This window comes from Bidens hawaiensis, unplaced genomic scaffold (assembly GCF_021521415.1).
Source record: "Bidens hawaiensis isolate Kalapana, Puna unplaced genomic scaffold, B.hawaiensis_p1.1 tig00020918_1, whole genome shotgun sequence".
Lineage (NCBI taxonomy): Eukaryota > Viridiplantae > Streptophyta > Magnoliopsida > Asterales > Asteraceae > Bidens > Bidens hawaiensis.
In genome coordinates this window covers 522-14369 of record NW_027493229.1, presented here as the reverse complement: position 1 = coordinate 14369, position 13848 = coordinate 522, and the positions used below count along the sequence as shown (strand labels likewise).

Sequence of the window (13848 nt, the reverse complement as noted above, 5' to 3'; positions counted from 1 at the left end):
ATTGGTCCTAACTAATGAATTGGCTACTGATGGTCCCAACTTTTAAAGTATTTGTTCCTATTCCTAATGGTCGGTGACTAACAGAAAGCTAACACCATTAGTTTCAGGTCGTCGGGAAAACGTTTTTGGCTGGAAAATTCAAATTTGTTGCCGGAAAACACCACCTGAACACCGCAACCACCGCCAATTGACTCACCGCTAACCAACTACCACAACTTGAGCACCATCAACCGATTCCGACGATGATTCTATAGTTTCCGGCGACCTCAATAATTGGGGCTTTTACTAGAAAAAGGTTCCTAAAGGTCCGATACGAAGTTACCAAGATGTTTCGGACGAAAATGTTGAGTTTTCGGGGAAAAATTTGAGTTTTCCGGCCAAAACCGTTTTTCCGGCTACCTGAAACTAACGACGTTAGGATTCTGTTAGTCACGGACCGTTAGGAACAAATACTTTAAAAGTTGGGACCATTAGTAGCCAATTCATTAGTTGAGACCAGCAGCGACCAAAAGACAATAGCTGGGATCATTAAAAACCAATATACCTAATTTAAATAGTTCAAATCACAAATCAATTTCACATTATGTTTGCCAATGTATTGGCAGTAACTCTTAACTCGTGTTCGACATCTTATTTGCCCTACTAATTTAAGGTATTTAAAGACGTAATTCTCTCAATATTTGATTGGTACCTTGATGTATATCTATCACTGCCTAGCAAACAATTTTTTTCTTCCAAGGTGTTGGATTTTCAGCCTTGTTCTTGATCAGTACTCCCTCTCATAGTTTATCTCCACCCTCAAAACACCAAAAGCCAATTTTGAACTGATAAGAATTATGATTTATGATCCTCTTTTGAGTTTTTTTTGAGTTTTGAGTTTTGACCCACTAATTCTAAGTTTGCCCAAATGGCATATAGGCCCTCCAGTTTTCTAAAAGTAAATTGTAATACAAACGTATTTCTCAGACATCAACTGATAACTAACTCGTGATTGTTTTAACTATTAGCGATCTCATATTTCACAAATAGAAATAGAAATGCTCGATGCAAATAAAACCGTTCACATGATATAATTTTACAAATATTAACGAAAATAGTATGTTACATATGATCAGTGTCCATGTAATTATTGGAGTCTTGGTGAAGTTAAAAATTACCTTTCAGTGTCTATGGAATGTTACGTATGATCTGTGTTCATGGAATTGTTGGGAGTCTGTGTGACATGCATATAAGACGTGCATAGTGCATAGATGCTTTGCTATATGCCTCACAGAGATGTGATTTCATGGAATGCCATCCCCGTGTAGGGCTATTCAAAAAGCTCGTGTCTCGTATCTCGCTCGAATAAAACTAGCTAAAAAACTTGATCTGAAACGACTTGAGCCAAGTTAGCTCATTTGTTGGTCAAAGGTTGTAAGAGAAAGAAACATCTTTGATGTCAAACCACAAAACACTAGGGGGGTGTTTGGTACAGAGAATTGAATTGTAGAGAAATGAAATAGAGAAATGGAATTGCAGAGAAAGGGAATTGGTCTGGAGAATGAGAATTGACTGTTCTGTTTGGTAGTACAGAGATTTCAGTAGAGAAATATAGCTGAGAATCATTTCTCTTGTTTGGTACATAGAAAATAAATAGAGAATTTATATCGACTTTATCATTAGCACAAGTATTTTTTTCATAACAAATATTTATTAAAAAATAAAAAACATATAAAAAGATGCATAAATTCCAACCAAAATATGCATTGATCAAACCAATTCACATACAAAACATAGTTTTTAAGCAAAAAACATCAACCATAGTTAAAACCAATTCACATCCAAAACATACTTCAACCATACACAACTATCCCATTGAACCATCGGTATACAACACAACTATCCCATTGAACCATCGGTATATATTTTTTAGAATATACCTTCACGTATTCATTCCAAACACTTACGTTTTGAGGAGTTTCTTTGACGAGCACTTTCCCCCTCTGATCTGTAACCAAGAACCACATCTACAACAAACTGCTGGATATTACGCCCCGGTTTTTGTAGGTAAAAATCAGATGGTACACTGCTTCCAGCGGGATTAGGTTTATGCATCACAAGATCTTCGTCTCCAATCAAACCTTGTACATCCGTAAACAGCTCACACACATCCAAACCTGCTATCAGACATACAAGTTTAAAGCAATTCAATAAAGAAATTATTTCACGATGCAAATATAGCCAAGGGTAATAGCACATTCACAACTCACCCATCCGCCGCTTTAGGTTTTGCCTTTGTTTGGCTAGTCTTTCTTTCGAGTTGCTGCCAGAATCACTTGCAAGGTCATACTCCTAAAACAGAATAATCAATATATCAAGATTAACTATATCCACAAGACTCTAAGCTAAAAGTTCAAAAAAATACAGTACCTGTCCTCTGGAAGCCAAAAGAGCCCCATGTCCCAACACTTTAGAGAGTTCAAAGCTGTCAATAAAAAATGTCAGATCAATAGCTGAAACAGAGCAAAAAATGGGCGTACGTAAGGGACCAAGAAAAACCTCTGGAATGAAGTGCTAGCACTTATTTTGGGGAGAGATGTTGGCCAAAAAAACAACCTCTTCAACAGAACAGTTTATGCAAGCCTCCTTCATCTTTGTCTCAACAAGATTAAAGAGATCAGTCATAGATAAATGCTTGAAACATCCAGCAATTGCTCCAATGGCATGAGCCGCCGCAACTCTGGTATCCCAGTTTTTGCTATGAAGATATTGTGATACCTGAAAAATGCATTAAGCAATAATCAAACCAATTTGAATGCACAACCGCCATAATATGTCCCAAACTAAAAAACAATACTAAAATAAATCAATGCAGTAATACATACCTTACGTAGCAAAGAGCTTAAATCTTGAGGATGTAATTTTGCAATCTCCCCTATCTGGCGAGCTGCAGTGAATCGTGTGGCTTGTGTCAAGCCAGCTTAACAACGGTCAAGAAATACAAGCAGCCAGCATGAACATGAAAAAGTACACATTTTCACTCTACCTTATTTCAAGCTAATATTAACCTAACTCTAGATTAAGCTGCTTCTCTCATACCAAATCCAAATTGTGACATTCAAGTTCCAACCGTTAATTATGTCAATCTGCTGCATCAGATAGTATCACCACTCTAAATCCATCTAAACTATATATATTAATGATTTTTCAACTAAACTCCCTATTGCATGATTAGGCATACATGCATGGCACCTAATCACTTTTTAAACAATTCAAAGGCAAGTCAGTTATGAAACCAAACTATAAACTTATTGCTAAAAACTCATCCGTTTTCCCACAAAATATGCATTTACAATATAATAATGATAATAACAACAATAAGCCTAGAAAAGAAAGATTGCAATAAAAAGATACTCTCGAGTAAAGTCAGCAACCGTTGGAGGCGAGAAGATTGTTGCTGTGCCATATCTCTTAATAATTATACCACTCACAACATTTCTCATTCTACCAAAAACAATAAACTTTCACAATCCTGTCAAATGATTTCATTCCTCTCACCAACACACAATCCTACACCAACCAAAAATTATAAAAAAAATATACAAATCAACATCCAAACCTAAATAATAATAATAAATACATTCCAATCGAATTACACTAGCAATACACAGCATTATCCAATAACTATTAACAATTTCGTTATTATAACGATTGAATCGTTAGCAGTGATGGTAATATACAGAAATAAGAGAAATTGAACGTACCTTAGGGTTTTTTCGTGAATGGAATTGAGAAACCTAATAATAATTAATAATAATAATAATATTAAGTGTGAAGCATTCGATTCAATTGACGGTTATCGGCGTGGTGACGTGGCGGGTGTGTGTTACGGTGATGGTGTGTGTGTGTGTGTGTTGTACGGTGAAGATGAAGAACGAATGAGGGTTTCGGGTTATTATTATTATGATGATGATAACTGAGATCGGTTCTTGGATTGGAGATGATTTGTGGGTGATTACAGGCTGCAAGTCGATCGAGCAGGGAGAGGCGTGAGAGAGTGAGGCTGAGAAATGAAACCCTGGAAATCCAATTCTCCGCCTTTTGTAGAGAAACAGAATCAGAGAAATGGAAATGGTTTATTTCCATTTCTCACCTCTTTCTTTCATAAACAAACAAGAGAATTATTTCCAATTCCATTTCTCACCCCTCAATTCCCTCTACCAAACACCCCCTAGATGTAAGAATATCAAGAAATATGTGCAGTTATGCTATTGGCGCGTCACCCCCCGAAAGTGTTAACCACATTTCATGTCACCTCATATGGGTCATATGATCTTAGAGAACAAATGACCGTGTCATTGGTCATATCAATCTGTCACTTGAAAACATCATATATGCCGTAAAAATTGCGTTAAACACGGCCAATATGAGTCTATGACTGTTTTCTCTTGTCATGCGGCTCATATGGACCTCACGAGACAACAGTGACATGGACACACCCTGAATAAGTCCGATTTGTTTGATCATATCAAGTAATTTTCTTTTTTTTTTTTAACAAAACTACCAAATCAACATGAGCCACATGACAGCAAGCTGATAAAAACCCTTACAAACCAATAAACCATGTTGTAATTTCTAAAGTTGCACTTAAGTAGATAAAAAGGCAGACATTGCCACACACAAAGCAGTTAAAAAGGTTTATTAAGATGACAGAAGTGCATTTGATGTTCAAATTACAAGTGATGTATTTACGATCGAAACTTTTAAAAGTTATTCAATTTGTTGCCCCGTTGCAGTAGTGAACGCCATTGTTGACTGTCAACTTCCCTTTACCTTTTTGCTTTGCGTTTAACTGTTTTAAGCCCCATATTCGTATCGTACGATCATCACTTGCTGAAGCCAACACATGCGGGTTCACTGGATTCCAACTGATACAGTTAACCGCACCCGCATGCCCTCTCAATGTCTTGATCAGCTCTCCCGATCCCCTATGCCATATATAAACCTACAACATTGTTTCAATAATCATGAATCGGCGTGTGTTTTAAATTGACAAAAAATAATATTTAGGGCACGTTCAACAAAATTCGTGAGAACTCTAAAGGAACTGGAATTAAAATCCTATGACATGGCGTGTTCGTTTCGTTGGAATTGGAATCTTAATTCGTGGGAATCTAAAATGATGTGTTCGGTTGTCAAAGAAATGGAATTGGAATTGGAATTGGAATTGGAATTGGAATTGGAATTCAATTCCTTAAAATTCCTTTAAATAAAGGGATTCTAAGTCCTTCCAAAATGTGGAGGATTTCAAGTGAATTCGTTGGAATCTATTGTTGAGTTTAAATAACGGCGGAAACACTTTAGTTTTTTTACTTTTTTTGTTTTCGATTTATATTTTGAGTTATGATTTTTTTATTATTATTTTTGAAAAACCCCTCAAAAAAAATATTCAAAAATAATAATAAAAAAATCATAACTCAAAATATAAATCGAAAACAAAAAAAGTAAAAAAACTAAAGTGTTTCCGCCATTATCATCATTAAAAAAGAAAAAAAAAACGATTCCAATTCATTTGTCAAACGAACACATCAAGAATGGAATGGGATTTCAATTCCTTCAAATTCCAATTCCTGTTGGAATGTATTCCAAATCCAATTCCAAATCCTATTCAAATTCCAATTCCAATTCCATTCCATTCCGTGAAACAAACGCGCCCTTAATTTTATGAAACAAGTACCTGAGAATCTTCACTTCCACTAGCAATGAATGCTTCATCAAGTCCACCAAAACAAGCCTTAACAATAAACCGAGACCGTTTATGACCCTTAAACTTTGCAACTGGTCGAATACGACCCTCGATGTTCCAAAGATGTAACTCTTCATTCGCGAGACTAACCAACAAGTACTTATTGTCCCTAGATAATGTGAATGAAACTATCATTTGTTCTTCCTCTATGGATCTTTCACTCTTTGACTCTCTATCAATTAGTAATATCATTGTTTCCTTACAAAGTGTGATTATCAATTTCCCATCACTCGTTACTTGCAAATCCGAGCCTTTTATTGTTTTTTGACCCTTCAAAGATTCTATCTCCTTTCCGTTCAAATCCCATGTTGTTATGCTTTTATCAGTTAACCCTGTGATCACGCATTTACCATCCGGAGACCAACTACACGAGATTAAACCAAGAAGACCTTTTTCATAAACATGAAGGCATTCACCAGACGAAACATCCCAACGTTTAACAACCTCGTCTACGCCACATGTCAAAATCTGGGAATCATTTGGGCTCCATGAAATGCTAAAAACGGGTTTATTGTGACCGGTTAATCGATGTTTTAATGACACTTTACCGTCCATATTAACCTATAAGAATGTTAGAAGCAAGAAGTTTGTAACATGATGAACGTAAGTTAAACGTTAAGCGAAAGGGAGAAACTTGGAAAGGATTTTAGTTGTTACCTCCCAAATAATTGCTGAGCTGTCACTTGAAGAAGACGCTAAGTATTTCCCGTTATGAGAAAACTGCAAGTACCAGACTTCATCCTGGTGCTCTTGTAAGATCTATAACACAAGTAATTAAAATAAATAAGTACTCATAACATATAAACAATGTTGTAAAACTAGGTTTACAAGGCCGAGTACTCCCCGAGTACTCGCTACAAGGTATGTCGCCAAGGAGAGTTTCTTTAACTCTGCCTAGTTACTAAGAATCGATCGAAGTTGGTCAACCTCAGCCAAATTCACATATAATCGGTGAACTTGCGCCGATTTTGACTTCAAAAGATAAAAGATAATTTGTATTTCTATAATATTAAAGAACAAATACCATATTTTCAATTAATGAATAGCAATTTTTAGAATAATTTATTATTTAAAAATGTATTTCTCTTATTTATATTGACATTCGTCTATTTTGTTATAAATATTAGTAAACTTATGGTATTTGACATATATATAATATCAAGTCGTAACACAAATATATATTACATTGTTGATGAAACCCTAACCTGAACTGTTTGTGAAGGAATCTGATCTCGTCCACAATGATGATCACTGAACAATGATGTTTCACCAGCATCAGAATTATGAAACAAGCAAGCTTCCCGTTGCAAGTCAAGGGCTTGTTCTACTAACTGTAAAAGTCTTCCATCTGGTATCATAACTGTTGGAGGAAACAACTCTTGCAATTCTTCAAGTATCTCTGACCGAGCCTTAGGTTTGACCATCTGCTGACCAGAAATTCCATCAATGATCCTGGATTTAGGATACAAAATGAAGAAAGAAAGCTCTCGGACTCTGTTACTGTTAACCGAAAGAGGCGATATCTCAGTCCTCAGTGTTTTCAAAGCTTCCATTAACTTTTCATGATCCAAAAGTTCAAAGAATTTCTGTTGTAGTATTATAAAAGATGCTGACTTGATTATAGATTCATCCACTATACCGATTTTATGTAAAGAAGCTAAACTTCCGTCCCAATTTCCATCAAGAATTTGTTGGATAAAAGTAGTAACGGTTGGCGAGTGAAAAGTTATTCTGGATTCTTCTTCAAGAGAAGCCCCTGTTTTACTGTACCCGAGAGCATATAATGCATCTGCAATAATTCTAACAAACTCTACCTTTTTGATCCCTTGTGAACCAATTATTTCATCATCCCCTTGGGAAGCTAGGGGCCGAGCCATTAATGAGCAACTTGCAGATTCTTTTGGAAACGAGCCGTTTGAATAACCTTTTGGTTCTTTAAACGATGGTTTCACACGTTTTGAGGGTGGTTCATCATCCTCTACACCTCCCATGAAATGTGCATTCAGCCCATATATAATTACAAACAAGTCCCTGAATGAAATGCTTTCAGAATAAACTAAAGAGTAAACTGTGTTTTTCGTCCTTGTGGTTTGTCCAAGGTTTCAAATTTGCGATTTTCGTCCTGTGGTTTCATTTCACTTGCAATTAAACCCGAATTCACTAATCCCGTTAAGTCTGGTCGTTAAGCCCATCAACTTGTCCTTCACGTGAGGGGCAGTTTTGTCCCTTTTTCCCTCAAAATACGCTCCAGCCCCTCATGTGAGGGGGCTTGCGAATTAGGACCGGGGTTTATTTGGGGAGAAAAAGAACAAAGCTGCCCCTCACGTGAAGGACACGCTGATGGGTTTAGCTACCAGACTTAACGGGATTAGTGAATTCAGGTTTAATTGCAAGTGAAATGAAACCACAGAGACGAAAATCGCAAATTTGAAACTATTGGATTAAAACTGCAGATTTGGACAAACCACAGGGACGAAAACCACAATTTACTCTAAACTAAAAAAAGGGTAATTAGATAAGCTATGAGGTAAAACATATATGTACCAACCTGAATGATAATTTACTTCTTTAATGTGTATTGGATATAATATAACACTAGTGATGCAATGTTACAGGTTTATTGTTCTTTTTCCAAATATTAAAAAACGTTTATTGCCGGCCATGTGTGCATTCTTCATGTTATGTTTGAGTTATTTCATAAAATGTTTATTAGCGAATATTTAAAAAATAATAATTAAGCCCGCAAGGGAATGTTTGGGTACGAGTTTTGAAGAATAAGGTGACAATGAATAACTAGAACCAAATAATCAACTGTAACAAAGGCTATAGATGATTAAATCTGGTTCAGTAGTTAGAAGTTGTAATATAAGATAATAAGCTGTTTGCAAATTATGAAGTATCCCAAACTTATTATACTACTATATATAATAAGATAACGAGAAGCAAAATCTATTCATCCAAAACATAAATAACTGATCACGTTACTACTTTACAGGCCTGATTGATTAAAAGGAAACAGACCATATCAAAATAAATAATTTTCGGTTTACTGGCGCAGGCGCGCAGCCAAACTTTCCATAGAGTCATACAAGAATTTGACATCAAGAAAATTTCATTACTTCAAGAATATCTTATAGCGTATGTGGCACAATACCTGTGTGTTGTTAACTTTGGAGCACTAATGCAGTTTTCACAAAAAGATTGTCCTCTCTAAGCACTGTGATTAGCCGGTCTGCTGAATAAGTTTTTAAAAGCTGATAACTTACTTTAGTTGCTACAATAGAATAAAAAACACAGTAAGAATTTTAAGCTAAGAGTCAGAAAACATCTTATAAACACAAGGCCAAATTAAGCTAAAAGTTACTAAGCAACTTCTACTTCATTATTTTAGTAAAACTTGATAAAGAGTATAATATATGAAACTAAAGTAGCATTCAAAAAAAACTTGATAATAGAAAACAAAAACTTCCAAATTCAAATGGTGATATGTGCTTTAGCATATACAGATAACATCATAAAACTCCAGTAATTAACCAATTTACATAGTAACGTGACTCAAAATTCAAAACAACCGAAAAACAGGTCACATAAACCATCACATTCCACTCTTCAACAATCTCGAAATAAACAATGTGACCGAAGATGCAAATAGTTGCGCAGGCCCCTTAACCGAGACTGCAAAATACATCACTTCAGATGCATAGCAAGCAGACTAAACAGAACTAATAAAACTAACTAACTAACTAACAGATGCTACTTCCCAATCTATTCAAGCTTTCATATAATAATTCGCTGCGCAATCATAAAACCAGCAAAACTTACTAAAGAGTAAATATCCTACACTCAAATCATTAAAAATATATTAATTAATTATATCGAGGTTATTGTGACTCAACTTGATTGGAATCAATTAACACCAACAAATTACATAAAAAAAATTATATACATACAAATCAATCAATCAACAAAGTAGGATCGATAACAAAACAGATAACAGATCTATCTAGGGTTAGATTGCATTAAAAGAAAACAGTGAAAAGGATATAAGCAGAAGAGATTGAGATGATGGATACCTGACGGTGGATGAAGAACAGGGTTTGTGTTCGGTGATGAAATGAATTGGTTTTGGGTTCAAAGAGATCGAGAATTGGTTTTGTGTACGTGCGTTATAGTATCGGAAGTTAAAATCCGGCGTTGGTAAAACCTGAACGTTGTTAATCCCGGGTGTTGAGGCGGTGAGTCTATGCAAATTCGGTCGGTCTCAGTTACGTTTGTTACGGTACCAAAACTAAAACAAAAATAAATACAAAAACAAATTTGGCATTCGGTTGGTTTTTGTTACGTTCGTTAAGACACCGGAAGTAAAACAAAATTCGGTAAATCTACGCGGATTCGGTCGGTTTCTCTCACATCCGTTACGGTAGAGTAACTAAAACAAAAAAAAGTAAAAAACAAAATTGTCATTTGATCGATTTATGTTATGTTCGTTACGGTGCCGGAACTAAAAAAACACAAAGTGTCGTACACCACTAAGGTGCCGCCAAGTGGCCCAATCGGGCATTTGCGGCACCAAAGTTGTCTTTTGTTATATATAATAATTTATTTATTCTTATGTACATCATATTATGTAATTGTTGAAAAACGATAACATGAAAAGAAATGAAGCACAAAAAGAAAAATTTTATTACCTCGGAATGAATAGTTACAAAAACAAGAAACAAGAAATAAGAAACCATATATATAGACAAGCATACACGAGCATATATGTACAGCGTATAACTATATACGCTCACATCCCTCCTCAAGTTGGAGGTTAAGAAACCCCAACTTGCATAAAAGTGAGTGAAAATGAAGCTTTGATAAGCTTTTAGTAAAAATGTCAGCAAGCTGATTTTTCGTGTTCGTATGCACCAAAGTCACTAGGCCCTCCTGTAATTTCTAGCGAACAAAATGACAATCTATTTCAATGTGTTTAGTCCGCTCATGAAAGGCAAGATTCTTTGCAATATAGATTGCAGCATGACTATCACATTTGAGTGTGACAGGAGTAATGTTAGGAACATTGAACTCTAAGAGAAGTCTTGTTGACCATGAAGTTCAGCAGCCACATGTGGAAGCAATCGGTACTCAGCTTCACCCGAGCTCAAAGAAACAGTAGGTTGCTTCTTAGATTTCCATGAAATCGGAGAGCCCCCAAGGGAAACATAAAAACCACTAGCCGATCAACTAGTATTAGGACAAGCTATCCAATCCGAATCACAGAATGCTTGCAGAGGAAAGGAATGAATATTATTGAAGAATAACCCTTGAGATAAAGTCCCTTTAACATATGAGAGGGTATGAAGTGCAACATTCCAATGAGAAATCCTCGGATCTTGCATAAATTGACTCATAAATTGAACAACAAAAGCAAGATCAGGTCTTATATGAGTAAGGTAATTAAGTTTACCAACAAGTTTTCTGTATTGTAAGCGGTCATCATGAACAAGGCTCTCATGAGCTTTAAGTTGTAAATGATGAGGCAATGGTGAGTTAGTGAAAGGAAGATTGGAAGCATCAAAATCAGCAAGCATGTCCTTAGCAAACTTTCGTTGACACATGATAACACCTTTTGTAGTGTAAAGGACATAATTCCACACCCAAAGAATAATCGAGACTTCCCAAATCTTTGATTTTGAAGGATGAATCCAAGAAAGTCTTGAGATTATTGATCTCTTCCAAATTGTTCCCATTGACTTTGAAAACAAAGAATGATCATTCTGAGAACCCACATACCCTCTTGACTTTAATGCGAAGATAATTTCATATACTATTGTCGAGAAGCATGTTTTAAACCATATAAGGATGTCAGAAGTTTAAGAACCTAATTATCAGGAAGTTACATTCTAGATGGTTACATCATATAGATATCCAGCATTGTTAACGTCAAGCTGAAATATAGGCCAACTTCTTGGTGATCGACCCCCATTTACAAGCATTGAAGCTCTAGTTAAATTTAGACACCCAAAGATTCATCCCAAATCGGCATGTTGTGAATATATGGTGAAAGTGAACGGTGAAATCTTTTGAAATGAAGAAAAGAATGGAGAAAAGAAATGAAAATGAGGTTTTCAAGAAGATAACAAGATCAATTTTCGAAGAAACATAGGATCGATAAAAGAAAATAATCAAAAGATCAAGAATAAACAACGAATGAAGAGAGAAAAACCGGTGAATCAAGAAAAACCGGTTGAAACGAAAAGCAGAATTAAAAATTTTGCTCTGATGCCATGTAATCATTGAAAAACGATGACATGAAAAGAAAAGAAGAAATGAAGCAGAGAAAGAAAAATTTTATTATCTTAGAATGAATAGTTACAAAACAAGAAATAAGAAACAATATATATAGACAGGCATACACGGGCGTGTAAACTACACGCCGTATAACATATACTGCTTATATGTACAATGTATAACCATACATGCTCACATATTAAAATAAAGTTAAATTTATGAACCGTTGTTTGACACCACCATCTATCGGTCGTCGTCAACAGCCCGTATCATTAGCACTGTCACAACCATCATTATCACCGCCGCCTTCACCTCCACCATTACCATTACCAAAACCTGTTGCCACTATAATGGGTGAAATCATTTTGGTTTTTTTTTTTTTACCTTATGGCTTACTTCAACCTGAGCTCATTTTAATTGAACGTTGACCACGACCAATATTAATACTGTTAAATCATCTGTCTAATGTAAATCAATTTTCATGTTTATCCTGCTTTGACTCAACAATAAACAATTAAACACGTCCCGATTGTGTAAGACTAAAGAATTTGTAAAAAAATATTATTTGCTTAGTATGTTGTTTATAAAGCGGATAAACAAAAACTTGTGTTCGATTCCTTATAATTCACTTCTAAGCAGTCTAGTTGGTAGAGGTTGTGGAAACTTGAATCTAGAACTGAAAGGATAACATACTTGATTGAACAACGAGAAAAAATGGCTTTAAAATAAATTCCCTAAATTTTTTTCAACTAAAGCATTTATTTCTTATAACGAAGGAGTTCAATCGAATGATTGAAATCCCCCCCCCCCCCCCCCCCCACCTTATTCGCCACTACCAGTGTAATCACCACCGACACCTTCACAGCCATATAATTTAACAAGCTTACAAGCCAAACGTAACTATATTGTTAAATATGGGCAAAATATATAGAATTTCTTTGACATTAAAAGTTCCATGAAAACTCATTTACTATGATTAAGGGGGTGTTTGATAGTCTTCTAATAATAAATTTATTAAGAGACTACATTTGAATCAGTTAGTAAGTATGAAGTGGTGCTTGATTTACCATAATGATGCCTCTGAATCAGTCAGCAAATCTCTTACCTCTTAAGCTTCAAAATGATGTCAAATGAAAATTTGACACATTTATCCATTCACATGTCTTTATAACTCTCAATCTACCACTCACACGCAACACATCCTCGACCCACCACCACCTTCTTCATCACCAATCACCACTACATTGGCGTACTCAGCAATGACCCAACACTTACTAACTTAGAGTCTCTTAACCATTCAGGCATCTTATTAATTCATCCTTACTGATGTAGAGGTTGCCAAACATTCCCTAATTCTTAACCATTCAGACATCTTATTAATTCAACACTTACTGATGTACATGTTGCCAAACATCCCCTATTCTTTAAGATTCAACTCCTTTGTTTATTTTAGTTTCTTCAAAACATCCCTTAATTATATAAATGTTCTTGGTTCTAAATTGTAATTTGACATGTCATTTGGGTGAAACAAGATGTTCAAAATTATGTACTTTTTATCATAGGCATTAACATACTATGCTTAAAATAATCAATCTAAAGCAACCCTTGTAAACCAACCACGTTGTAATAACAATTAAATAACAGAAGCTAATGGCGGTTTCGAGTTTAATCTAATGGCGGCTCCTCATTATTTTATGTTGTCTAGAAGGGAGACAATTTTATTCATACCGTTTTCTGAACTCTTTATTTTTCTTTCCAATGCCAAACGTAAATTTTTTAATAATATACTT

The 13848-nt window shown here is 35.3% G+C and overlaps 1 protein-coding gene across 1 annotated transcript; it reads right to left on the bottom strand.

Moving 5' to 3' along the window:
* Window positions 1-4677: 4677 nt before the first annotated feature.
* On the bottom strand, window positions 4678-7813 carry LOC143562173 (WD repeat-containing protein 26 homolog). The gene is made up of 4 exons (XM_077050061.1): window positions 6991-7813; window positions 6443-6544; window positions 5717-6346; window positions 4678-4984 (listed from the first exon to the last, which is right to left on the bottom strand). Exons 1-4 carry the CDS (start codon window positions 7774-7776, stop codon window positions 4754-4756), a joined length of 1749 nt encoding a protein of 582 aa, XP_076906176.1. The 5' UTR covers window positions 7777-7813; the 3' UTR covers window positions 4678-4753.
* Window positions 7814-13848: the final 6035 nt, after the last annotated feature.

Excerpts from the sequence above, each read along its gene's own strand:
- LOC143562173 (XM_077050061.1), bottom strand. The coding sequence starts at position 7,776 with ATGGGAGGTGTAGAGGATGATGAACCACCCTCAAAACGTGTGAAACCA. Across the intron at positions 6,545-6,990 it reads TTCCTTCACAAACAGTTCAG|ATCTTACAAGAGCACCAGGA; the intron begins GTTAGGGTTTCA and ends CTTGTGTTATAG. Across the intron at positions 6,347-6,442 it reads GCTCAGCAATTATTTGGGAG|GTTAATATGGACGGTAAAGT; the intron begins GTAACAACTAAA and ends ACATTCTTATAG.